General features: G+C 40.4%; 2 protein-coding genes across 2 annotated transcripts in view; both read left to right on the forward strand.

Moving 5' to 3' along the window:
- Positions 1 to 12,857, forward strand: part of grap2b (GRB2 related adaptor protein 2b) — a 28,976-nt gene extending 16,119 nt beyond the window's left edge. Inside the window, exons 5-9 of the mRNA XM_060918818.1 lie at positions 4,416 to 4,575; positions 5,425 to 5,499; positions 6,341 to 6,376; positions 6,513 to 6,590; positions 12,565 to 12,857. Coding sequence (XP_060774801.1) covers positions 4,416 to 4,575; positions 5,425 to 5,499; positions 6,341 to 6,376; positions 6,513 to 6,590; positions 12,565 to 12,741 — 526 coding nt within the window. The 3' untranslated portion in view covers positions 12,742 to 12,857. The remainder of the gene's footprint in view (positions 1 to 4,415; positions 4,576 to 5,424; positions 5,500 to 6,340; positions 6,377 to 6,512; positions 6,591 to 12,564) is intronic.
- Positions 12,858 to 16,841: 3,984 nt separating this feature from the next.
- The window catches only part of LOC132884835 (protein FAM83F-like), a 37,089-nt gene continuing 26,197 nt past the window's right edge, over positions 16,842 to 27,733 (forward strand). Inside the window, exon 1 of the mRNA XM_060918819.1 lies at positions 16,842 to 17,443. Within this exon, the coding sequence (XP_060774802.1) occupies positions 16,985 to 17,443 (459 nt within the window). The 5' untranslated portion in view covers positions 16,842 to 16,984. The remainder of the gene's footprint in view (positions 17,444 to 27,733) is intronic.

The raw sequence follows: 27,733 nt of genomic DNA on the forward strand, positions 1-27,733 counted from the left end.
CTGCATAAATATGACCTAAAACATCATCAGATTTTCACACAAGTCCGAAAAGTAGATAAAGAGAACCCAGTTAAACAAATGAGACAAAAAATAATTATACTTGGTCATTTATTTATTGAGGAAAATGATCCAATATTACATATCTGTGAGTGGCAAAAGTATGTGAACCTTTGCTTTCAGTATCTGGTGTGACCCCCAGTGCAGCAATAACTGCAACTAAACGTTTCCAGTAACTGTTGATCAGTCCTGCACACCGGCTTGGAGGAATTAGCCCATTCCTCCGTACAGAACAGCTTCAACTCTGGGATGTTGGTGGGTTTCCTCACATGAACTGCTCGTTTCAGGTCCTTCCACAACATTTCGATTGGATTAAGGTCAGGACTTTGACTTGGCCATTCCAAAACATTAACTTTATTCTTCTTTAACCATTCTTTGGTAGAACGGCTTGTGTGCTTAGGGTCATTGTCTTGCTGTATGACCCACCTTCTCTTGAGATTCAGTTCAAGGACAGATGTCCTGACATTTTCCTTTAGAATTTGCTGGTATAATTCAGAATTCATTGTTCCATCAATGATGACAAGCCATCCTGGCCCAGATGCAGCAAAACAGGCCCAAACCATGATACTACCACCACCATGTTTCACAGATGGAATAAGGTTCTTATGCTGGAATGCAGTGTTTTCCTTTCTCCAAACATAATGCTTCTCATTTCAACCAAAAATTTCTATTTTGGTCTCATCCATCAACAAAACATTTTTCCAATAGCCTTCTGGCTTGTCCACAGGATCTTTAGCAAACTGCAGACGAGCAGCAACGTTCTTTTTGGAGAGCAGTGGCTTTCTCCTTGCAACCCTGCCATGCACACCATTGTTGTTCAGTGTTCTCCTGATGGTGGACTCATGAACATTAACATTAGCCAATGTGAGAGAGGCCTTCAGCTGCTTAGAAGTTACCCTGGGGTCCTTTGTGACCTCGCCAACTATTACATGCCTTGCTCTTGGAGTGATCTTTGTTGGTCGACCACTCCTGGGGAGGGTAACAATCATCTTGAATTTCCTCCATTTGTACACAATCTGTCTGACTGTGGATTGGTGGAGTCCAAACTCTTTAGAGATGGTTTTGTAACCTTTTTCAGCCTGATGAGCATCAACAATGTTTTTTCTGAGGTCCTCAGAAATCTCCTTTGTTCATGCCATGATATACTTCCACAAACATGTTATGAAGATCAGACTTTGATAGATCCCTGTTCTTTAAATAAAACAGGGTGCCCACTCACACCTGATTGTCATCCCATTGATTGAAAACACCTGACTCTATTTTCACCTTCAAATTAACTGCTAATCCTAGAGGTTCACATACTTTTGCCACTCACAGATATGTAATATTGGATCATTTTCCTCAATAAATAAATGACCAAGAATAATATTTTTGTCTGATTTGTTTAACTGGGTTCTCTTTATCTACTTTCAGGACTTGTGTGAAAATCTGATGATGTTTTAGGTCATATTTATGCAGAAATATAGAAAATTCTAAAGTGTTCACAAACTTTCAAGCACCACTGTATGCTACAGCACCCAGGGAACAGTTGGGGGTTAGGTGCCTTGCTCAAGGGCACTTCAGCCCAACCTCAGGCCATGGCTGCCTCATGTTAACCTAACCACATGTCTTTGGGAGAAACTGGAGCACCTGGAGGAAACCCATGCAGACACAGGGAGAACATGCAAACTCCACACAGAAAGGCCCCTGTTGGCCACTGGGTTCGAAACCAGAACCTTCTTGCTGTGAGGCGACAGTGCTAACCACTACACCACTGTGCCGCCCCAATAAAGACTGTAAGGCAGTTTTCCAGACTGGTTTTCTCAGTCACATTTTACATTCGTGCTGATGTCATGGCTGAAATCATTATTAATGATTGCGCAATTTGAAACACGATTGATATTCTTTAGTTTTCTTTGTACTATTATTATTATTTAGCCAAATTTTGGACTGATCTTCCTCCCCAGTTTTTGAGATAGAAACCCCAAACCAACTTTAACCCATGCTGTATAATCAGGAATGGTGTGCTTGTGCACAGCTTTTGGATAGTCATACCTGTCCTCTCGTTCTTGTCATTTTTCTGTCCTTTTTTCCCCATGGAAAATGAATGGGGCACACGAATCAAATCCTCCTGCTCGGGCAGGCTTCATCAGAGACCCACCAAACTTCATGTTATATCTCAGGCCAACTCCCTTGACACGTACATAAAAATTGGTTATGATCCGCACTCATCTTTTCCTTTTTGTTGCTGATCCCTTTCTCCCCCTTTCACTTCTATTCATTTTTGCCCCTAATCAAATTAATGGAGTTTTGGGAGAAAAACTTTCAGTCTCCCTCCAGTTTGTTGTTGTTACCTTTGGAGCAAAAGTAAAATTTATGCAAATAGAAAATTTGAGTTTGATTTTATTGATTACTTTTCGTTTGGGAAATTCTTTCTAATGATACTGTGATGTTGAATAATGCAAATTTAAGTGACAACTTAGTACCGTCATTCAATATTTGAATTAATGGTCTGATTCATCGGCGCTATCGCTCCGCATTATCATCAGAGAATGCACTTTCTTATTTGTTATCGTGTTCTACATATATTTCCAGGTTATTTCTACGAGTCAGAAATTGCAAAAGTTGCTTATTGCCCCTTTAATATTCTTCACACCCAAACCCAGCTTTACAAAATAAACAAATTTTGTGATCAGCTTTCCTTTTTTTTGCATTCTGATTTAAAATATCCCTTCTTTTGCACCTACACTCTCATGTACTGTCAAGTCTATTTAAATCCACTTCCATTCAATCCACTGCAGCACTCCTTTGAAGTGATTCAAGCGTAAATCCACACACAAAGCCTTTAAGCGGGCTAGCAAAGACAGATAAACTTGAAAAGTAGCCTGGGAAAGTACCTTTGTGTTTCTTGGTATTTTTGTTTCCTTCAGCTAATCCAGTTTAACTCGCTTGGTAATTGTTTTGTGGATTTGTTCACAAACTATCACTACTGAGTCCATGCCAGACTGAATCACTACAAAATTAAACATGTCAGTAATCTGATCCTTCTACAAAGATTATTTGAGTTCAGGTCAATGAAGCAACTAAACAACAAAATAATGTGAACCATTTCTCCAATATCAGCAGCCTTGGCTCTGCCCCCTAATTTGTTATTATTCCGGAGTATTATAGCCAATTTGGCGGCACGGTGGTGTAGTGGTTAGCGCTGTCGCCTCACAGCAAGAAGGTCCGGGTTCGAGCCCCGTGGCCGGCAAGGGCCTTTTTCTGTGTGGAGTTTGCATGTTCTCCCCGTGTCCGCGTGGGTTTCCTCCGGGTGCTCCGGTTTCCCCCACAGTCCAAAGACATGCAGGTTAGGTTAACTGGTGACTCTAAATTGACCGTAGGTGTGAATGTGAGTGTGAATGGTTGTCTGTGTCTATGTGTCAGCCCTGTGATGACCTGGCAACTTGCCCAGGGTGTACCCCGCCTTTCGCCCGTAGTCAGCTGGGATAGGCTCCAGCTTGCCCGCGACCCTGTAGAACAGGATAAAGCGGTTAGAGATAATGAGATGAGATGAGATTATAGCCAATTTGGATTTTTTTCCCTTTAAATGTTTATCTTGCTTGTAAAGCTTTTTTTTTTTTTTTTTTGTCTGTTGGTCGAATTAAAGCTAGACAGCCTTTCGATTTCATAGAATCGGTGAAATTTAGTTCCCTCTGAAATTTGGTCATTGTGACATATATTTATTTCTGTAATATCTCACAAAATATCAGGCCATTCTGTGGCTGGGAAGTTATTTAATTTGATGGGATTCCCGAGCAAATGATGTGCATGAAATCGCTTGCTTCGCGCAGTCAAGCAGACGGAGAAAGTCCGTGTGCACATTGATCATGCAAAACAGTTACATAATTTTATCGCTAAACGAACAGCTGATCACACCGAGGTGCTCGCTGACTGCCGATATTTATTAGTTTGGTTCTGCGTTTCCTTTCCTTTGCAACATAACGTCTTTTCTTCTCGCTTTCCGTTCCTGTAGTCAGTCTTTCATGTTTCATTCGCACACTCACGTCCTCCATTTTTCTCTCCTGTTTCAAATTTGTATCCCACAATGCCTTGTATGAACGGGGAAAGCCCACCATGTGATGCATGACGTAGTATCTTGTATTGCATCATGGTGAAGCAAGAAAAAAATAGTGGAGAATTTAGGGCCATGTGGCCCTAAATTCATGAATTGTTCTATTTAAAAAGACTAATAAAATTGGAAGTCTGTGATTCAAATTCAGTAGCTTTCGGTCCATTAAACAAAAATAACTGGGTGTCGGGGAAAATTCTTTTTGTGACCTACAGTTGAAAAATCTGAAAGGCAGTCTACCTGTAAAGTTCTGTTCTTAATCCTGTAGGCATGAAGCGGACGTGCAGCACTTTAAGGTGCTCCAGGACAACAGTGGGCATTATTTTCTGTGGAATGAGAAATTCAGTTCTCTAAATGAACTAGTGGACTACTACACACTCAATTCTATCTCCAAGCAGAGCTTTATAGTCCTTCTCTCTGATCAGCAGGTGAGTAGACATATAAACTCTGGTTGGGAATTTATTCCCTGCACATAATAAATACTGTATTATAAAGAGATACATAAAAAAAGGCTTGAACAGGCAGACAACACTACTGGCTGAAAATCAAATTACACTAGAAGAAATAGAGAGAGCTTTATTTTTGCTGAACATACCGCAATTAATATTAGAGACCTGTATCAGCAACAACATGAATAAATAAGGAAAATAAACTGCAATAGAGTGGGCAGCTACAAAGCACTGACACTAGAGATGACTCCTAAAAAATATTCAATCAACATCTCCTGATAGTAAACCCCTTTTCCATCAAGGCGAACTTCTGGGCTGGTGCTAGTGCCGGTTCAGATTTGGGTCAACTTGCGAACAATCTAAGAACCGGTTTGCGTTTCCACCGGACAGAGAGCCACCAGAGGGCCATGTCGTTACAATCACTGTACAGGACTGTATACAATAATTGTGGTCATGGTTTTGCTGGCCATGATAATCCTACCTCAAGCCTCTGACGTGAACAGTTCCAGGTTCTATACCAGCAAAGTGCTAGTGCCAAATCTCAAACCAGTTCTTCACATTGCCAAAAAACTATCCAGGAAAACTAGTTTGAGAGTGGCACCAACACTTTGCTGGTCTAGAACCAAGAACCGCTTATATGAAGAAAACCCTCACTGGTATTTCAGAACCAGTTAAACGCTGCTCCAGATCTCAGGGTGGTTCCTCAGGGACTGTATTATTGCTGTTCTTTCCTCTTAAATGTTATCAAAATGGTTGAGTGTAGATCTGCTATTACTGACTTGACCGGAAGTGAAAAAGGCCAATGTGCTTCCGTGTGGTCACTTACAGGAGAGAAGAAACAAGGTCAAAGAGATGCAGAGCAGACCTCTCCCTTGTCCTTCAGAGACTCTTCCACCTCCACAGGTAACCACACTTTTCTTCAAGATATCTTTTTTTCCATTACTTTACTGGCATTTAGCAGATGTTCTTATCCAAAGCGATGTACAACATACCCAGAGCAGCCTGGAGAGCAGTTGAGAGTTAGGTGTCTTACTCAAGCGCACTTCAGCCATTCCTGCTGGTCCAGGGAATCAAACCAGAAACCTTTTGGTCCCAAAGCTGCTTCTCTAACCATTAGTCCATGAATTTTATTTTATTGTTTTGTCGTCTTCTTGGTCAGTCTAATCTGTGAATATGTAACTCCTGTCTCATGTTACACAATTTAAAAAAGATTTATTAATAATAATAATAATAATAATAATAATAATAATAATAGAGAGTAACATTCTCTCCTGCATGTAACCTTTTTCAACGTTGACATCTGAATGGAAATATTTTTCCACCAAGTGCCTGATGGTTCCAGTGAAACACCAAATGACCTCAGAATGATTCTGATTTGCATATCATACAGTAGCAGTCAAATATTTGCACACACCTATGTTCCGTATGTCATTTCACAGTTTGGATGTCTTCAGTATTGTTCTACAGTGTAGAAAATAGTCCAAATACAGAAAAACTGATGAATGAGTCAGGGTGTACAAACTTTTCACTGATACTGTATATATTCATCGATCCTGGAATACCATATAAGGGTGAAAGTATAGAGATTAGTAATTTGCCAAGGCCATTTTCAGCAGTTCGTTGGATACTGAACAATTCTATCAACATCATTCTTTGTTTCCATGTTATTTTATTTCATTGTATTTCTAGTTTTATGCATTTATGTTTACTCAAAAACACGCGTATTTCTCCTGCTGTCTTCCAGAGCCACTACGCTGCAGATCCCCTGCTGGTTCCTCAGGTAATGTTGGTCTGAAACATTCTGTTGGTTTTAGTGCACATGAAGGAGGCTTGAGTGAAGTTATTAGGAAGTGTAAAAGATTAATGTGTTTCTGTGTTTGTGCGTGTGTGTTTGTGTGTGTGTGTGGTCACCGCAGGAGAGAAAACATCATAGTGGACCATCAGGCCCGCCAGACCCACCTCCTCGGCCTGCAGAGACTCTTCCACCTGCAAAGGTGACAACACACACACACACACACACACACACACACACACACACACGTTTGTCTCACTATCCTTGTGAGGACCTTCCATTGGCATATTGCAGTTAATTAATGCTGTGTCTGCGCCTAAACCTGACCCTAACCTTAACCTCAGTAATGAAAAGGAAACTTTTCTTTTCTATCTATCTATCTATCTATCCATCAATTTTTGTTTTCAAACAAACAAACAAACAAACAAACAAACAAACAAACAAACAGCAATTTCCTTGTGGGGACCATCTGAATGTCCCTACAAGTTCGAAATTATCAGATTTTACTCTCCTTGTGGAGACATTTGGTCCTCAGTAGTATATAAAAACATGCGCGCGCACACACACACACACACACACACACACACACACACACACACACACACACAGGCGAGCTATTTGAAACCACAGGAGGATATAGGCGTGACTTCCAGATAGTAATTCATAGATGTATGCATTAGATTCTAATGCATATACATCTAATGCATATACATCTAGAAGGTTAAAAGTGTTGAGATTTCCTGAATGATTAAATGAAACAAACAGGAAATAGTTCTACATTCTTATGCAGGATGAAACCAAACATGAATATTATTATCACATTTTATATATATAAAATGAGATGTTTCAACATAAAAAAATACTATAAATAATAATCAGTAAGCCATAATAAATGAAACAAATCAATATTTGGTGTGAGACGACCCTTTGTTTTTTTTTTTTTAAATAGTTCTTTCAGGTACAATAAGTGCAGTTTGATAAGGAAATGAGCTGTAGGTTTTACTGAGCATCTTACAGAACCAGCCACAGTTCTTCTGGACACTTTGTCACACTCACTTCTTACTTTTGCACCAAAACCCAGCAGCCTTCGTTATATTTTCTTTTTTAATCTGAAAAGTCCTCTCTTATGTAATATGCTGCTCAGATACAAACTTTTTTTTCCGTAACATTTAATGTTGTGCTGTAAAACGAACGTTTGGACTCTAAAATGTTTTTGTACTGACTCGATAATGTAGAAGTCATAAAATAGAAATCTCTCACAAAATTTGTATGTAAAAAAAAAATTAAAAATAGGGTGCCTAAGACTTTTGCACACTACTGTGTGTGTATGTATATATAGACACACACACACACAATCCCTGTGTCCGAAACCACTCACTACTCACTATATAGTGGACTATATAGTGAGTTCGCCATTTTGTAGTGCTGTCCGAATGTACAGTATAATGACAATTATTATGCCCTATATAGTGCACTCAAAGTCAGGGGTGCAAATATGCTTTTTGAACTGGGGGGGGACAAAAAACTGGGGGGGACAAAGCTGCCAGCAAACCAACCCCAACCCCGATATGCCTGTCAAACTTGTTGTGGGTAACCATAGCAACCAAGCTCGAGCTCGCAACCTGTGCAGTCTGCGCAGCTCAACCAACTGAATATCAGTCTTTGTTTTGTTTTATGTGAGTTGTTGCAACTATGTATACACTGCTGTGCACCTCAATAAACCGAATGGTAATTAGTCTTTTGATTTTTCCATGAGGTTTGCCTTATGCAAAGAAAGACAGCATAAACGTTTTTTCCTCCCTATAAGTGGGGGGGACCGAACGAGGTGAATTTAAATCTGGGTGGGACGAATCCCCCCCGTCCCCCCCTCTATCTGCGCCCGTGCTCAAAGTATCCCACAATGCATCATAATAAGTAGTGGACAACCGATGGTCACTAACCAAGCAATATATACCATCATGCATTGCGGTTGCACTGAAAAAAAAAGTGTGTTGGGGTGAATGGACGGAAGAAGAAACGGACACATTATAAACAAACATTCAAGTACAATTACAAATAATAAGAGAATAGAAAATAAGCTAAAATAGAATAAGACAGATAAAATACAAGAATAAAGTTAGAGTGCAGAGCGAGGAATTAATCAAAAGCCTCAAATTTGATTTAACAAAAGGCAGCGGCAAAGAAGAAAGAAAGTATTCAGACTTGAATACTGAAAAGAACTGAAAGATGCAGCAGACCCAAAGTGCTTTGTATTGATGAATGTGGGAAATACGCTCAGTATAATATGGATCTCATCTCATCTCATTATCTCTAGCCGCTTTATCCTGTTCTACAGGGTCGCAGGCAAGCTGGAGCCTATCCCAGCTGACTACGGGCGAAAGGCGGGGTACACCCTGGACAAGTCGCCAGGTCATCACAGGGCTGACACATAGACACAGACAACCATTCACACTCACATTCACACCTACGGTCAATTTAGAGTCACCAGTTAACCTAACCTGCATGTCTTTGGACTGTGGGGGAAACTGGAGCACCTGGAGGAAACCCACGTGGACAACATGCAAACTCCGCACAGAAAGGCCCTCGCCGGCCACGGGGCTCGAACCCGGACCTTCTTGCTGTGAGGCGACAGTGCTAACCACTACACCACCATGCCGCTGCAAAAATACACGCATCTATTTATTATTTTGAAAACCCACCAGATCTGGCACGTTTTAATTGTGCGACAGTAATGACGTAAATAACGGCGCGGCGGAGTAGTGTCCGAAAGTGTTTTTTCATTTTACCAACGAGCTCACTATATAGTCCTCTATACAGAATTCCCTATATAGTGGTACACGGCTTAACCTGAAGCCTATGGACAAGTCCACTCTTTTGGACATCATTCTCACAAATGCGCCACATAAATATTCTGCTGTTGGAATATTTTGTAATGATATAAGTGATCACTGTACAGTAGCATGTGTAAGAAGCTGTAACCTTCCTAAAACCAAGTCACGGTTTATTTTTAAAAGGAATTATAAACGTTTTGATGAGCAAGCCTTCCTTCATGATGTATTTCATAGCGACTTAAATCTTGTTTATGAAATGGTGGATGTTGAATGTGCTTGGAACTTTTTTAAAAACACTTTTCTGTCCTTAATTAATAAGCATGCACCTATGAGAAAGTTTCGAATAAGTGGTAAAGATAACCCATGGTTCAATAAGGCTATAGCAGATATTATCAGGGAAAGAGACACTGCCTGGGTTAAAGCTAAAATAAGTAATGAGACTAAACACTGGGAAGATTACAGAGCACTGAGAAACAAGTGTACTAGACTGATAAAAAATGCAAAAAGCGAATACTACCTTCATGTAATAGATAAGAATTTGAATGATCCTAAAAAATTTTGGAAACTGGTTAAATCAACTGCTGGCGATATGGCGCCACCCACTCTACCCGAGTGCCTAAAAATCAATCAAAATGATGTAAAGGGTGAACAAAACATAGTAGATGCTTTTAATGAACATTTCATTGATGCTGGTGTACAGGCCCAATCTAGTCTCACTGGAACTTATGGGGACTGTCAAATCTCCACTCTCAATAGTCCTGTAACCTTTAATTTCTCACTCATTTCCACTGTCCAGGTGCACAAAGCCTTGTTGAACCTGGATTGTAAGAAATCTGCCGGGCCAGATCAGATTGAGCCTTACTTTTTAAAGACGGCTGCAGGCTTAATTGCTGGGTTTATTGCAACTATCTTTAACCTTAGTTTATGCAGTGGGGAAATTCCAAACTCCTGGAAGTCAGCATTTGTTCTTCCATTATTAAAAGGAGGTGATCCTTCCTGTTTGGACAATTACCGTCCTATCTCCAGGCTGTCTGTTACTGTTAAATTATTTGAATCCATTGTAAACGAACAAGTTAAAACTTTCTTGTCTGATAATAATATTTTGTCCCCCAATCAGTCTGGTTTTAGACAGAGTCATAGTACAATAACGGCAGTAATGTCAGTTACAAATGATATAATTACTGCTCTGGACAACAAAAAATCATGTGCTGCACTATTTATAGATTTAACAAAAGCATTTGATACTGTTGACCATCGTCTTCTTCTGTATAGATTACAGGCTATAGGCTTCAGTAACACTGTTTTTAAACTGGTTCTCCAATTATTTAACTGGGAGAACTCAATGTATTGCAATAGGAGAATGTAAATCCACTTTACTTACAGTCAAAACAGGTGTGCCCCAGGGGTCAATCTTTGGACCCATCTTGTTTTCTATCTATATAAATGATATGTGCATGGGTTTAGACCCAGCAAAAACCCACCTTTATGCGGATGATACAATTCTTTATACATCTGCCTCGTCATTAAAAATAGCAGTAGATTCTTTACAACATGCATTCAATTCCTTACAGCTGAAACATGTCAAATTAAAACTTGTGTTAAATGCTAAAAAAATGAAGTTCATGATTTTTGATCGTGCACGCTCTTCTCCTGAGTATACTCTTTCAACACTAGATGGCACTCAACTTGAGAGGGTGACCTCTTATAAATATCTTGGAATCTGGCTTGATGACAAGTTATCATTTGGAGTTCATATAGAGAGTATACTGAAAAAACTTCGTCCTAAATTAGGTTTTTATTACCGTTTAAAAAAATGTTTCCCTTTTACTGCTAGAAAAAGATTAGTACTGAGCATTTTCTGCCAGTGTTAGATTATGGAGATATAGTATATATGCAGGGGTGGCACGGTGGTGTAGTGGTTAGCGCTGTCGCCTCACAGCAAGAAGGTCCTGGGTTCGAGCCCTGGGGCCGGCGAGGGCCTTTCTGTGTGGAGTTTGCATGTTCTCCCCGTGTCCGCGTGGGTTTCCTCCGGGTGCTCCGGTTTCCCCCACAGTCCAAAGACATGCAGGTTAGGTTAACTGGTGACTCTAAATTGAGCGTAGGTGTGAATGTGAGTGTGAATGGTTGTCTGTGTCTATGTGTCAGCCCTGTGATGACCTGGCGACTTGTCCAGGGTGTACCCCGCCTTTCGCCCGTAGTCAGCTGGGATAGGCTCCAGCTTGCCTGCGACCCTGTAGAAGGATAAAGCGGCTAGAGATAATGAGATGAGATGAGTATATATGCATGCTTCATCATCTTATCTGAAAAAAACTAGATGTTGTTTATCATTCTGCTTTGAGGTTTGTAACTGGTGCTGCAGCAAGAACTCATCACTGCGATTTGTATGGTATGGTGCGGTGGACTTCATTACATCTTAGAAGGAAATTTCACAGCCTTGTATTCATTGCAAAGGCTTTAATGGGTAAACTTCCTCAGTACATTTGTAATTTATTGTCATACCGCACTAATACTTACAGTACACGCTCATCAGTAAAACTCCTCCTTCAATCTCCAATAACACGGACAGAGCTTGGCAAATCTGCCTTTTCCTCACATGCTCCAGTTGAATGGAACTCACTACAAAATATCTTAAAGCTGGACTCTATATCCTCCCTAAATGTTTTTAAAAATCTTTTAAATTCAGTTCTTTTACAACAGTGTCAGTGTTTTTCATAATTTCTTTTTAGCCCACACTCCCATATATATATATATATATATATATATATATATATATATATATATATATATATATATACACACATCTTTTTTCCTTCTTTTGTCTCTTTTCTGAAATTTTTTTTGTGTAACCTGTTGGTCTGTGTTTATTTTATTTCCACTCTTTTATAATATCTGTATGTGTATTGCATGTCTACTGTATGTGTTTATGGTCTATGTGTTTGTGTTCTATCGTCTATATGTTGTAAATTTTATGATCTTAACTGCTGTCACCTTGGCCAGGACTCCCTGGAAGAAGAGATAATGTATCTCAAAGGGACATTCCTGGTAAAATAAAGGAGAAATAAAAATAAAAAATAAAAAAGTGAGTAGGGAGTAGTGAACGAGTGAGTGATTTCAGACACAGAATGTTTATAACGCCTGGAAGTGGGCACGGCCTACAGTGAAATGTTTTTGCTGTTTGTGTTTTTTTGTCGCTGAAGCCATTTTCTGACATTTCACATGAGGTTAGTCCATGCCCACTTCTGGTTCAAATACAAAACCAGATGGAAATATTTAAAGCATGAAACAAATATAGTGGCTTGTGTGTATGTGTGTGTATGTGTGTGTGTTTGTAAAATGTATGTGCAGGCACCACTGATGAAGGTTACGGCTCTGTATGACTTCATAGCCGAAGAGCAGGACGAGCTGAACTTCAGCGCTGGCGACATTATAGACGTTTTGGACCAATCAGAATCCTTCTGGTGGATGGGACGGCTACGGGGGAAGACCGGACTCTTTCCTACCAACTACATCACTCCTTTATGAGTGCATCCATTCACAATCCTATGTGTGCTTATTTCACATTTGACTTTATTTAATTTATCACAGCTGACTTTCTTGAGTGTTGTCTTGCCTTCCAAATAAACACTTTCATCATTTAAGACATTCTTACCGGTATAACTGCAGCGTTTCAAAGAATCGCACAGCTATTACGATATACACACCCTGCGATAACTTTTCTGCAACTGTCATTGCTTCCTGTTGTCATGTTCCGCCTTTGTCAGTTATCATTTCACTGTCATATGACATTATGACATAACCAAAGAATAAAAGATCTTACACACTTTAATAAAATACAAGCAGTATCAGATCAGTATTAAAGGATCTTATATATTTAAAATGTAGCAGCATTAATCACACAATAATTAAGGTGTATTCGGTAAGATTAGTTCTTTTTGTTCAAAATAAGTTCTCTCAAGGAAGGAGTCTTGAGTGTCAGCGTTTGGCTACTTGGCAAAACACTTGGCAGTGCTTTGTAACTCTTTCGGGCAGAGGAGATTATGCTTTCTGGTGTCTCTGTCAAATGACAAGGTTTTTGAAAGAGAGTAGAGAGTTATTGGTGAGGGAACGAGCTGTAACACAAGTGATAACAGGATCTAACTTCTCTCTCGGATGTTCCACAACATTATACTGTGTAAACTGTACATTAATCACATTGTACATTGCAATTGTTCGCAGATCGCTGTACTAAATGTGGAATAACACACCTCAGGCTGTGCAGTTATAGGAAAATAATTCACACTAATGGTGTGGCGGACGGCACAGTAGTGCAGTGGTTAGCACTGTTGCTCACAGCAAGATGGTTCTGGGTTTGAAATTGCCATGGGCCTTTCTGTGAATAATCTGTATTTTCTCTCTATGCCTGCGTCTGTGTCTGCATGGGTTTCCTCCCACAGGACAAAGACTCTGTGTTAGCCCTGTGAAAGATTGGTGACCTACCCAAAGTCAGCTGAGATTGGCTCAATTGCAATCCTTAGTAAGATAAGTAGGATAGATCATGGATGGTGGATGGTGGTGTGGTCATTACCACACCAAGCAGAGTGCCATTAACACCACTGAGACAACACACACACACACACACACACAAGTTTGTCTCACTATCCTTGTGAGGACCTTCCACTGGCATATTGCAGTTAATTAATGCTGTGTCTGTGCCTAAACCTGACCCTAACCTTAACCTCAGTAATGAAAAGGAAACTTTTCTATCTATCTATCTATCTATCTATCTATCTATCTATCTATCTATCTATCTATCTATCTATCTATCTATCTATCTATCTATCTATCAGTTTTTGTTTTCAAACAAACAAACAGCAATTTCCTTGTGGGGACCATCTGAATGTCCCTACAAGTTCAAAATTATCAGATTTTACTCTCCTTGTGGAGACATTTGGTCCTCAGTAGTATATAAAAACGTGCGCGCGCACACACACACACACACACACACACACACACACACACACACACACACACACACACAGGCGAGCTATTTGAAACCACAGGAGGATATAGGCGTGACTTCCAGATACTAATTCATAGATGTATGCATTAGAAGGTTAAAACTGTTGAGATTTCCTGAATGATTAAATTTAACAAACAGGAAATAGTTCTACATTCTTATGCAGGATGAAACCAAACATGAATATTATTATCACATTATATATATATATATCAAATGAGATGTTTCAACATAAAAAAATACTATAAATAATAATCAGTAAGCCATAATAAATGAAACAAATCAGTATTTGGTGTGAGATGACCCTTTGTTTTTGTTTTTTTTGTTTTTTTAAATAGTTCTTTCAGGTACAATAAGTGCAGTTTGATAAGGAAATGAGCTGTAGCATCTTACAGAACCAGCCACAGTTCTTCTGGACACTTTGTCACACTCACTTCTTACTTTTGCACCAAAACCCAGTAGCCTTCATTATATTTTCTTTTTTAATCTGAAAAGTCCTCTCTTATGTAATATGCTGCTCAGATACAAGCTTTTTTTTCCCGTAACATTTAATGTTGTGCTGTAAAACGAACGTTTGGACTCTAAAATGTTTTTGTACTGACTCGATAATGTAGAAGTCATAAAACAGAAATCTCTCACAAAATTTGTATGTAAAAAAAAAAAAATTAAAAATAGGGTGCCTAAGACTTTTGCACACTACTGTGTGTGTATGTATATATATATAGACACACACACAATCCCTGTGTCTGAAACCACTCACTACTCACTATATAGTGGACTATATAGTGAGTTCGCCATTTTGTAGTGCTGTCCGAATATACAGTACAATGACAATTATTACGCCCTATATAGTGCACTCAAAGTATCCCACAATGCATCATAATAAGTAGTGGACAACCGATGGTCACTAACCAAGCAATATATACCATCATGCATTGCGGTTGCACTGAAAAAAAAAGTGTGTTGGGGTGAATGGACGGAAGAAGAAACGGATACATTATAAACAAACATTCAAGTACAATTACAAATAGTAAGAGAATAGAAAATAAGCTAAAATAGAATAAGACAGATAAAATACAAGAATAAAAGAGTGCAGAGTGAGGAATTAATCAAAAGCCTCAAATTTGATTTAACAAAAGGCAGCGGCAAAGAAGAAAGAAAGTATTCAGACTTCATCTCATCTCATTATCTGTAGCCGCTTTATCCTTCTACAGGGTCGCAGGCAAGCTGGAGCCTATCCCAGCTGACTACGGGCGAAAGGCGGGGTACACCCTGGACAAGTCGCCAGGTCATCACAGGGCTGACACATAGACACAGACAACCATTCACACTCACACCTACGGTCAATTTAGAGTCACCAGTTAACCTAACCTGCATGTCTTTGGACTGTGGGGGAAACCGGAGCACCCGGAGGAAACCCACGCGGACACGGGGAGAACATGCAAACTCCACACAGAAAGGCCCTCGCCGGCCACGGGGCTTGAACCCAGGACCTTCTTGCTGTGAGGCGACAGCGCTAACCACTACACCACCGTGCCGCCCCTATATATATATATATATATATATATATATATATATATATATATATATATATATATATATATATATATATATATATATATATATATGAGTGATTCCACGCTTATGGGTACTGAAATGGGGACATGAACTTATTCACCTAAAACCATTTCTTTGTTTACCATCAGGTCACAAAACATGTAATCTTTAATGAATGATATGTTAAAAGATAACTTTAATTTTCTGAGATGTAATAAAAACATATTTATATGCCAAAGTCAAGCCTATGAGTTCCAAAATGATGTCTGTTACATTACTTCTGTTACGATTGTCCATCTCGCGTCTGTTACAAATTAATTACAATCTAGCTATATACCATGTTAATCTTATTGAAAGAATGTGTATGTTTATTCTACTACACGTTTATTAATTATATTTGCTAAAACATCACCTTCCTATGTTTCAAAAAGTAATTCTACATTGTTAAAATTGAGAATATATATGTCCACAACACTTCTGTTACGTTCTGACTTTGGCATATAAATATGTTTTTATTACATCTCAGAAAATTAAAGTTATCTTTTAACATATCATTCATTAAAGATTACATGTTTTGTGACCTGATGGTAAAAAAAAAAAAAAAGAAATGGTTTAAGGTGAATTTTTAAAAATAAGTTCATGTCCCCATTTCAGTGCCCATAAGCGTGGAATCACTCATATATACACACAAAATGGAATCATTTGGTGACAGCTCAGTCCCCCCAGTTCAAAAATCCTATCTGCGCCCCTGAAAGACATGCAGGTTAGGTTAACTGGTGACTCTAAATTGCCCGTAGGTGTGAATGTGAGTGTGAATGGTTGTCTGTGTCTATGTGTCAGCCCTGTGATGACCTGGCGACTTGTCCAGGGTGTACCCCGCCTTTCGCCCGTAGTCAGCTGGGATAGGCTCCAGCTTGCCTGCGACCCTGTAGAACAGGATAAAGCGGCTAGAGATAATAAGACGAGACTTCCCGGAATTTTAGGTGATTTCGGGGAAAACCAATCAGCATGGAATGTTTTGCATATTCCATGAATCCACGCCTACTTGCGTGCTCACCTTTGGAGCGTGCGTAAAGGTGAGCTCCACTGCATTACTTCCGCGCTCGTGAGAACTTCTGAGTTCACGTCAGCAGGATTTGTGTCAATAAAAGAAAAGACAGGATAAGAAAGTAAAAGTAAAAATCTCCTGCTTATGAGAGCCCGAGAGCAGCCATGGCTGAGTCCCAGCTCGAGTGCATGGAAGACGGCCGGATCGGTCAGAACGTCCCGGAGTCCAGGCCGGAGTTTTACTACAGTGAGTCGCACCGCGCGGCGCTCGAGGAGCTGCTGAGGAACGGAGACGGTGCCTTCAAGTCGCGCCTGCACGAGGACAACGCCAAGGATTTCCTCTCGGCGCGCGAGATCAAAGCCATCCAAGGCACGGTGGAGCAGTACAGCGCGCACGAGGCCGGCGGCGCAGCGGATCGGGAGCGCGCAGCCAAGTCGGCGTCTTTACGATCGACCTACTGGCCTGAGATGTCCGACACCGAGGTGCCGGTTCTGGACATCGGCTGGCCGAATACCGGCTTCTTTAAAGGGGTCACACGCGTAATGGTGCACACACACCCGCCCAAAGACAACGGGCCACACATTAAAGAAGTTGTCCGGAGGCTGATCCAAGACGCACATAAGGTTAGCTAGAACAGTTCCTCACACCAAGAAGTGGTTTCTCTGGAATCCCGTTTCCACCACTGGGGGGGGGGGGGGGGGGGGGATCACAGTTATGAGAATGCATCTCATTCTTATTCATGACTTTGTATCTCATGATTATGAGCTACTATCTCATAATCATGATTTATTATGTCATCATACTATGTCATAATAATAATAATAACAACCATGAAAAGTCACACTTTTATTTCCCACCATAAGTTGTCAAATGAATAGAAAATATAGTCAAGACATTTTTCTGGCCATTTTGAGCATTTAATCGACCCCACAAATGTGATGCTCCAGAAACTCAATCTGCTCAAAGGAAGGTCAGTTTTATAGCTTCTCTAAAGAGCTCAACTGTTTTCAGCTGTGCTAACATGATTGTACAAGGGTTTTCTAATCATCCATTAGCCTTCTGAGGCAATGAGCAAACACATTGTACCATTAGAACACTGGAGTGAGAGTTGCTGGAAATGGGCCTCTATACACCTATGGAGATATTGCACCAAAAACCACACATTTGCAGCTAGAATAGTCATTTACCACATTAGCAATGTATAGAGTGGATTTCTGATTAGTTTAAAGTGATCTTCATTGAAAAGAACAGTGCTTTTCTTTCAAAAATAAGGACATTTCAAAGTGACCCCAAACTTTTGAACGGTAGTGTATCTCATTATTATTATTATTAACTACTAAATCATAATTACGAGATACTAAGTCATAAATAGGGCAGCATGGTGGTGTAGTGGTTAGCGCCTCACAGCAAGAAGGTCCGGGTTCGAGTCCCGGGGCCGGCGAGGGCCTTTCTGTGCGGAGTTTGCATGTTCTCCCCGTGTCCGCGTGGGTTTCCTCCATGTGCTCCGGTTTCCCCCACAGTCCAAAGACATGCAGGTTAGGTTAACTGGTGACTCTAAATTGACCGTAGGTGTGAATGTGAGTGTGAATGGTTGTCTGCCCTGTGATGACCTGGCGACGTGTCCAGGGTGTACCCCGCCTCTCGCCCATAGTTAGCTGGGATAGGCTCCAGCGACCCTGTAGAACAGGATAAAGCGGCTAGAGATAATGAGATGAGATAAGATGATATGGTAACTCTTGAGTAATTATGCTTTGTGGTTTCTCACATTTGAAAGCACCATCACAACTTGAGCGTGTTTGATCTTGTTAATATCAAGAGAGAGGAAAACAAACCAAGGCGGGTTATTGCTGCTATGTTGTAAATGGTAACAGGAACTCATAAATACAAGAACTTAAATCATGATGAGATACTAAGTCACAAGTATGAGATACTAAGTCATAATCATGAGAACTGAAATTGCAATTATGAGATGCTAAGTCATAATTATGAGATGGTAAATCATAATTATGAGAACTTAAGTCATAAAAATGTGATACTAAGTCATAATTATGAGAGGCTAAGTTACATGAGATAGTAAATCATAATTATAAGATACTGTCATAAATATGAGAACTTAAATTATAATTATGAGATGTTAAGTCATTATTATGAGAACTGAAGTCATAAATATGAGATAGTAAATCATAATTATGAGAACTCATTATTCCGAGATATTATTATGAGAACCGAAGTCATGAATATGAGATAGTAAGTCATAATTATGAGATACTAAGTAGTATCTCATTAAAATGGTGTTACAGTGGTGGAAATCATAACCCACCATTAAAACAGTAAAAATATTCTGTTTATTATTGACTTATAATTTGATCAATCCTTTGAACTGAATGGGTTTAATCCAAACCTCAATTGCTCAAAAACAAGTGGGTCTATACTATAAATCAGTAAACATTTCACAGTCAAAGGACCTTTTCCTGTGGAAAAAAAAATTATGAACTAAAATCACAGACCCACTCAATACAAATATATCTTACATACAAATGATTAAACAATGTAAGTGCATTATTTAAACAATAATGTTTTGGATATTTACTGAAGCCCGAGACCTTTTCGTTCATGCACTGGCCCACTGACAGAACACATTTTTATCAAAATTTTCATTATATTTCAGTTGACGTTGTTTACAGGCTTATTGGTGGGTTGTGGTTTTCACCACTGTAACAACATTAAAATCACAGACCCTCTGGATATGCTTCATTGACCCCTGGATTTCCCCAATCATACTTTGAGAACCACTGCTCGAAATAGTGGATCTAATTTGTTCAGTCAGTGGAAAGATCAGGAATAGAAAGCTACATGTCTTTGAGAAATAAACAAAAATTATTGTACACATTTAAATCACGGCCATGAAATGAATCTGTGCTGAGGGGGTTAGTGGAATTTTCGTGATTTTACACTGAAAGGGTCTAAAGTGTTTCAGAAGCTGTGGTGTACACAATGAATTCGAGTATCTATTACCTGGATTTTTGTCGTCTGTTAAGAAATGCTTGTAACTTTTTGTTGTTGTTGTTGCAAGCTTCTGGTACCAGTTATAGGTGGATTTTGTTTTTGTTTTTTTAGTCAGTCACCTGAATATTAATAATACAGTTATCTGACAAACTCTTCAACCCGATCTTGTGCAATACATTTATGTTGAAATTTGGACTGATTCATCTCATCTCATTATCTCTAGCCGCTTTATCCTGTTCTACAGGGTCGCAGGCAAGCTGGAGCCTATCCCAGCTGACTACGGGCGAAAGGCGGGGTACACCCTGGACAAGTCGCCAGGTCATCACAGGGCTGACACATAGGCACAGACAACCATTCACACTCACATTCACACCTACGGTCAATTTAGAGTCACCAGTTAACCTAACCTGCATGTCTTTGGACTGTGGGGGAAACCGGAGCACCCGGAGGAAACCCACTCGGACACAGGGAGAACATGCAAACTCCGCACAGAAAGGCCCTCGCCGGCCACGGGGCTCGAACCCGGACCTTCTTGCTGTGAGGCGACAGCGCTAACCGCTACACCACCGTGCCGCCCCTGGACTGATTCAGTTTCATATAAATCAAAGACCCAGCCTTTTTTTTGCCAAAGGGCAATTCCATGTAAATGTCAACCTCACCATGCAAAAATAAAGCAACATGCAATACATCAAAACCACTCCCAGAGATATCACCTAGGCCTGTACTAAATAAATAAACAAATACATACATAAATAAATATTTTGATCACCTAATATGTCACTGTCAGTCTTTCTTTCTTATAATGTAAAACCCAAGCTAAAATCAACTTTGATCATGTACAATTCTATATTATTGCCACAAGCCACAGAAATGTATGCTAAAATCCACAAAACAGCAAAACAATAGCCATCTTAAATATTATTTAAGAACTTTGATAGTTTTAGCTGATATTTAGAGAGTTTTTCAAAGGGTTATGGTGGTTAAATTGCTGATTTTCTAAACATATGCCATGTCTATTTCAGACGCGTCACATCCATAACGGAATTTCGTCACATCCATAACGCCGACGTTTCCTTCCGAAACTCTGCATGAAATACAAAATATTTTAAACAAAAGATTTTTTAATATTCACCTTGGACCCCTCTATCAAATGGATATCTCCATTTCGACATTAGGTTTACAATTTCACAGAGTTTGATAAAAATGTACAGTCACCCAAGAAAAGTGATACTTTTTCTGTCACATCCATAACGCATCTTTTATTGGCATTTTCTGGCATGCCCTAGATGTACTATGGGAATTGTTCTTGTTCCATCACTTCTCCAGTATGGTACAGCCTTAAAATATGCAACACCTGTTTAAATACCGGGAGACAATAAAACATGCACTGGGTCATTTGTCGCCATTTTGAGTTCAAGTGTCACGTCCATAACGCTGGAATTGCTCCAAAGTTCTTGGTCTTTGCCTGTAGCTATGACCTAAATTGTTCATTAAAATCTTACTTTCTGATGTAACAACAACCAAACCAACAAACGTAAGACCAACAAATATAAAACCAGCAAGGCGCTGCCACACAGTATGCAGTCATTCAGAGAAAATAAAGCAGCTTCAGCCAGATTTGAATCATATTTTTATTTGTGATGCGTGCTTGTAGCTTAAACGTTCGCCAGCAACTTTGTCGAGGGTACAAACATGATGTGCGCATTAAAACCGATCCTTATCTACGTCTAGGAGAGGATAAGGACTAAGGAAAATGTAAAGTCGTCCCCTTCATATCCGTCATACCAAAGACTGCTATCAAAATGGTACCTTCTGGGGAGACATGCCGCAATACAGATGTAAGTAGGGAGTCAAACTCTTGCGGTTACCAGAGGACTGGCCCCCACTGTAACCCCAGCTATGTAATAGGCAATAGGCCAAGGGCTATGGAAACGGAGATCGGCACCACCCAATGCATTAAGTGCCTGGTTAGTACTAGGACAGGACACTGCCTGGGAAGATCAGGTCCTGGCACGGGAGGGACTTTGAATAATTATATTTAGTTTTTTTCACAGCTGATTTATTTCTAAATTATATAAATGTTGACCAAAGTGAAAGACCCCAGAAGGTCTGGCTCGTGACCAGGCTCTATTCCTTTCAAGAGGAAAGGAACCATAGAGGGTTACTCTATGGTTACTCTATTCTTTATCCTCAGCATCAACTACAAATGCTTGGTCCCTAAAATGTCCAATATTTCTCTTTGTAACCGTGTAAAATTTTGTCTTCATTATCCGTGAATTTCTTATGTACGGGTATGCAATAGTCCATCCATCCATTATCTGTAACCGCTTATCCTGTACAGGGTCGCAGGCAAGCTGGAGTCTATCCCAGCTGACTATGGGTGAGAGGTGAGGTACACCCTGGACAAGTCGCCAGGTCATCGTAGGGCTAACACATACTGTAGAGACAGACAACCATTCACACTCACATTCACACCCAAGGACAATCTAGAGCCTAACCTGCATGTCTTTGGACTGTGGGGGAAACTGGAGCAAACCCATGCAGACACGGGGAGAACATTCAAACTCCACACAGAAAAGCTGTCATCGGCCGCTGGGCTCAAACCCAGGACCTTCTTGCTGCGAGGCAACAGTGCTAACCACTACACCACCGTGCCGCCTACTTTAGTCTACATTTTTTTTAATTTAACTAGCTAGCTAGCTTGTTACATTTGTCGTTAGAAAGGTGAGCTACTACCTTTCTAAAAACTAGTGTTGGCAGAGCTTCAGATCACTTAGCAACCTTTGGTATGTGGCCTTTGGCATTCCTTTGAAAAGCTGCTTCCATCAGATAGCTTCTGTGTTGTATGTGTTGATATAACTAAGTTTCAGTTTTGCTTAAAACCAGAGCCAGTGGAGTGTCACAAAAACAAAAGACCTGTCAGTCATGACAAATGTAAAGAATGTTTGCCTTAAATTAGCTTTGCTGGTAATGCTTTAAATGAAAAGTGCTTTTTCTTCCTTGTTCTGATGGACTGAAGTATGTAAAGGGAGTGGTTGGAACAAATGATCAGAGTTCTACATTTGTGACTTGAACCCTTGAACGACACCCGTAACCAACTCCTCAGTCGGGTTGTTATGGTGTCACGGTTTCACTGTTCGCTATGGTGGAATCATGAAGTCTCATTGTTTTCGAGGATTACCATAGCCAGTTCATATTCCTTACTCTACGAACAGGGTTTTCATTCTTTTTGAGTCCAACTGCAACTCCCCAAAAAGTTTCCTCCCACTGGACTCATCCAAAGTCATACTAGAGCTACCTCCATTTCTTGGCGCAAGGGACTCAACTACACTAAAAACGTATTGCCTGTGTGATCCGGTACTATCAAACACACAGAAGAACATGACATTTTCCTGAAGTAAAGGAAACAGCTGTCTGTTTTTCAGCTAAGTGCGTCAACTTCACTTCCTAGCCGCTCTTTTGCCACTTAGAACAACAACACGATAAATACTGACAGTATTAGAGATTTTGTGGAAAAATCTGTTTGTTTCATTTTGTTTATATACATATACACACTCACCGGCTACTTTAATAGGAACTTGTTCTTGATTCTAAGATTTGGCTGCAGGACTGGAACCCAATGTGGTCTTCTGCTGTTGCATGCTGAGATGCTTTTCTGCTCACCACGGTTGTAAAGAGTTGCTATGATTTGCTATATCCTTCCCGGCAAAAAAAAAAGCTCGAACCAATCTGGTTATTTTCCTCTGACCTCTCATCAACAAGGCGTTTGTTTCCACCCACAGAACTGTCGCTCACTCACTCAGTGTTTTTTGTTTTTCGCACCATTCTGTGTAAACTCTACAGACTGTTGTGTGTGAAAACCCCAGGAGATCAGCAGTTTCTGAAATACTCAAACCAATACCCACGCTACAGTGAAAGTCACACTTGGAGATCACAATTTTTCCCATTCTGATGTTTGAAGTGAACAATAACCGAAGCTCTTGATTTGTATCTGCGTGATTTGATGCATTGGGCTGCTGTCAAGGGATTGGCTGATTAGAAAACTGCATAAAACGGCATGTGGCTGGCGAGTGTGTGTATATATGCATATACAAGGATGCCCAAAGAGACCTTCGTACAAAGATTTTGTAATCAACTTCATAGTACTGCATTTTGGTAGTTTTAAATCGAGTCTTGTAGCTGCTTGGACTTGTATTATGTAGGCATGTACTGACTTGACAATTTATGAGCTCGAATTCTGGCGCACTTCAGGGCATTTTTTTGTCTCACAGCACCATCATAGAAAAACACAAATCCATCGATCAGCAGTGTAAGATAAAGTTTAAGAGGAATATCAGTTCCGTTTGGATTAAACATGCATGACAGTAGACTCTTCTGAGATATTGTACATTTTGTGATCTCTTTTGATGAAACTATCTTCAGGCAGGTTTTTATTTATGAAACCTAACACTGCTGTATTGCTCACAGTTTGTTCGCAAACCACCGCATACATCGTGATACACAGCAGTATGATAAAGAATATTCCTGTTAGATCACTCGCCCCCACTTAGAACCTTGTCACTGTGATAAATGCCAGATTTCTCTTGTGAAAACGAAAATAGCACGGGTAGATTGTTTGCTTAAGTTGTCCTTGGTGACATACTCATACAGTATATCAGTTTGGAGGCTGAATCATGAGTCATTCCGAGTGATTCTGAATCATTCTGCTGTTGTGACTCATGTTCGTTTTAACATCTCCATGAATATAGAAGAGTTATTACCTAGATATTATTTACATACAGACAACAGATTTAAAACTGAATTATTTGATGGATCTAAAATATAATTGGCAATTTTTTTTTGAAAAGTGCCTTTTGACTGGCTTTTTTATAATTTTTTTTTCAATGGGAATCTGTGTGTATTCTGTCTGCTCATACCTGCATCGGCAATAATAAGGTAGTGCAAATGCTTTCACTTTGCTTTCAGTGAAAATTTCCAAGTAGAGTTGATTAAACTGAAAGGCCATACAGTAAGTCTTGGCGGTGTTCACGTCCCAAGAAAATGCACTGAATAGTGTGTTAAAAATGAATTAATATAAAATATGGACAATACAAGTCTCTTTGAGCTGAAGGAAGAATCTTGGGGTTTTTCAAGAATTTATTTCAATAGCAACTTCTGAATTAACTGCGTCACACATGGATCATGTCGTAAACTGGCCACTCTGGAGACAATCTTCATTTATAAGCATGTTACATACACAAATTAGTTATACCATTAAAATCATCCGTAACCGCTTATTCTGTGCAGGGTCGCGGGCAAACTGGAGCCTATCCCAGCTGACTATGGGCGAGACGCGGGGTACACCCTAGATAAGTCGTCAGATCATCGCAGGGCTGACACATAGAGACAAACAACCATTCACACTCACATTCACACCTACGGTCAATTTAGAGCCACCAGTTAACCTACCCTGCATGTCTTTGGACTGTGGAGGAAACCAAAGCACCTGGAGGAAACCCACACGGACACAGGGAGAATACGTAAACTCCACACAGAAAGGCCTTTGTTGGCCGCCGGGCTCGAACCCAGAACCTTCTTACTGTGATGTGACAGTGCTAACCACTACACCACCGTGCCGCCCCCATTAAAACCACTTGCCTAATATTGTGTGGATTCTGCTTGTGCCACCAAAACAGCTCTGATCCATCAAGGCATGGACTCCACAGGACCTCTGAAGGTGTGCTGTGGTATCTGGCACCAAAGATCCTTTAAGTCCTATAAGTTGTGAAGTGGGGCCTCCATGGATCGCATATCCCACATGTCTAGCACATCCCACAGATGCTCGATTGGATTGAGATCTGGGGGATTTGGAGGCCAAGTCAATTTTTGCAGTGTGGCAGGGCGCACGATCCTATTCAAAGATGTCATTATTATTCGAGAATACCACCGCCGTGGTGTGTGCAAGGGGGGTACTTGGTTTGCAGCAATGTTTAGGGAGGTGATACCTGTCAAAGTAGCATGCACATGAATGTCAGGACCCAAGGTTTCCCAGCAGAACATTGCTCAGAGCATCACACTGCATTGCCTTATTCCCATAGTGTATCCAGGTGTCATCTTTTCCCCAGGTAAGCAACGCACACGCATCCAGCCATCCATGTGATATAAAAAAGGTGATTCATCCAACCAGGCCACCTTCTTCTATTGCTCCATGGTCCAGTTCTGATGCTCACATACCCATTGTAGGCACTTCCAGTGGTGGCCGGGAGTCAGCATGGGTACTTTGACCGTTCTGCAGCTACGCAGACCCATACGCAGTAAGCTGCATTGCACTGTGTGTTCTGGCACCTTTCTACCATAGCCAGCATTAACTTTTTCTGCAATTTGTGCTCCAGTGACTCTTCTGTGAGATTGGACCAGATGGGCGAGTCTTCGCTCCCCATGCACATCAATGAGCCTGACAATTGAGTATGACTTTAGCTAAGACTTCTATAGTCATGTCCAATATTTGGAGAAAAGTCAAGCATCAAGACCGAGGCAAGGGGGTCGAGCCAAAATCAAGTCAAGTCCAAATGAAAGTGAGACCGGGTCAAGATCAAAACCCAAAACCATCAAATCCAATTTGAGCCCAAGACTTTACTTCAAATAGTTTCAGACGTGCACTGCACCAATAACTACGCTATATTTTCTTGAAGAAGGAATTACTTCTTGTTGTTCATGTGAAAAGAAGACACGACCATTTTTTTTCAGACTCTTGGTCAAGCTCAAGACCATATCAAGCAAGTCCAGTGCTTGAGACTGAGACAAGTCCAAGTATAAATCGAGTACCAGTAAGTCAGAGACAAATCCAACAATAAAAAATATCTTGAGACCAGACTCGATTCTAAGACCAGACAGGAGCCCTACAATTGAGCTCTCAATCGCATCATTAATGGACCATTAGACAGCATATAAACTTAACCACTGTGCTTTTACTGTGTGTCCAAATAAAGCTGATTCATGGGAAGCACTGTTCAGAAGCCAATTTCAAGACAATTTTATCTCATCTCATTATCTCTAGCCGCTTTATCCTGTTCTACAGGGTCGCAGGCAAGCTGGAGCCTATCCCAGCTGACTACGGGCGAAAGGCGGGGTACACCCTGGACAAGTCGCCAGGTCATCACAGGGCTGACACATAGACACAGACAACCATTCACACCTACGGTCAATTTAGAGTCACCAGTTAACCTAACCTGCATGTCTTTGGACTGTGGGGGAAACCGGAGCACTCGGAGGAAACCCACATGGACACGGGGAGAACATGCAAACTCCACACAGAAAGGCCCTCGCCGGCCACGGGGCTCGAACCCGGACCTTCTTGCTGTGAGGCGACAGCGCTAACCACTACACCACCGTGCCGCCCACAATTTTATGCCACTAGTAAAATAATGATCATGCAAATACACCCTTTCAAAGAACGGTAAACTTTTTAATTAAGTCAACTTATTCAATTCAACAGTGGAACGTAAAAAATATAAATAAATAACCTAAAACAACAATCAAACAAAACCACTCACAACAAAAACAAGAAATAAAATACAATCCATGGCTCTTAAAAATTGCACTTAAGTAAATATTAACTTGGCACAGGGTAATAAAGACATTCTTTTCTTCACAGGCAACATTCTGCCAATCCAGTTTCTCAAAGATTAGTACCCAGATAAACAAAATGCAAAATAACAACGTATTGCTAGCTGTCATTTGGATAAAAGTAACAACAATTAGAATGAGATAACATGTAGGCAAGGGCGTAGGGTTGGTATTCACATTGGTGGGGACAAAAACCCAATGCCAACCCCCAGTGGCGCCAACTTCAGGTCAACATTAGAGGGTTACAATATTTTGCTCCGTTGTGTTCCACCAAAAGAGTATCCATCATCTCTCCAAAGTCC

This window comes from Neoarius graeffei, chromosome 4 (assembly GCF_027579695.1).
Source record: "Neoarius graeffei isolate fNeoGra1 chromosome 4, fNeoGra1.pri, whole genome shotgun sequence".
NCBI lineage: Eukaryota > Metazoa > Chordata > Actinopteri > Siluriformes > Ariidae > Neoarius > Neoarius graeffei.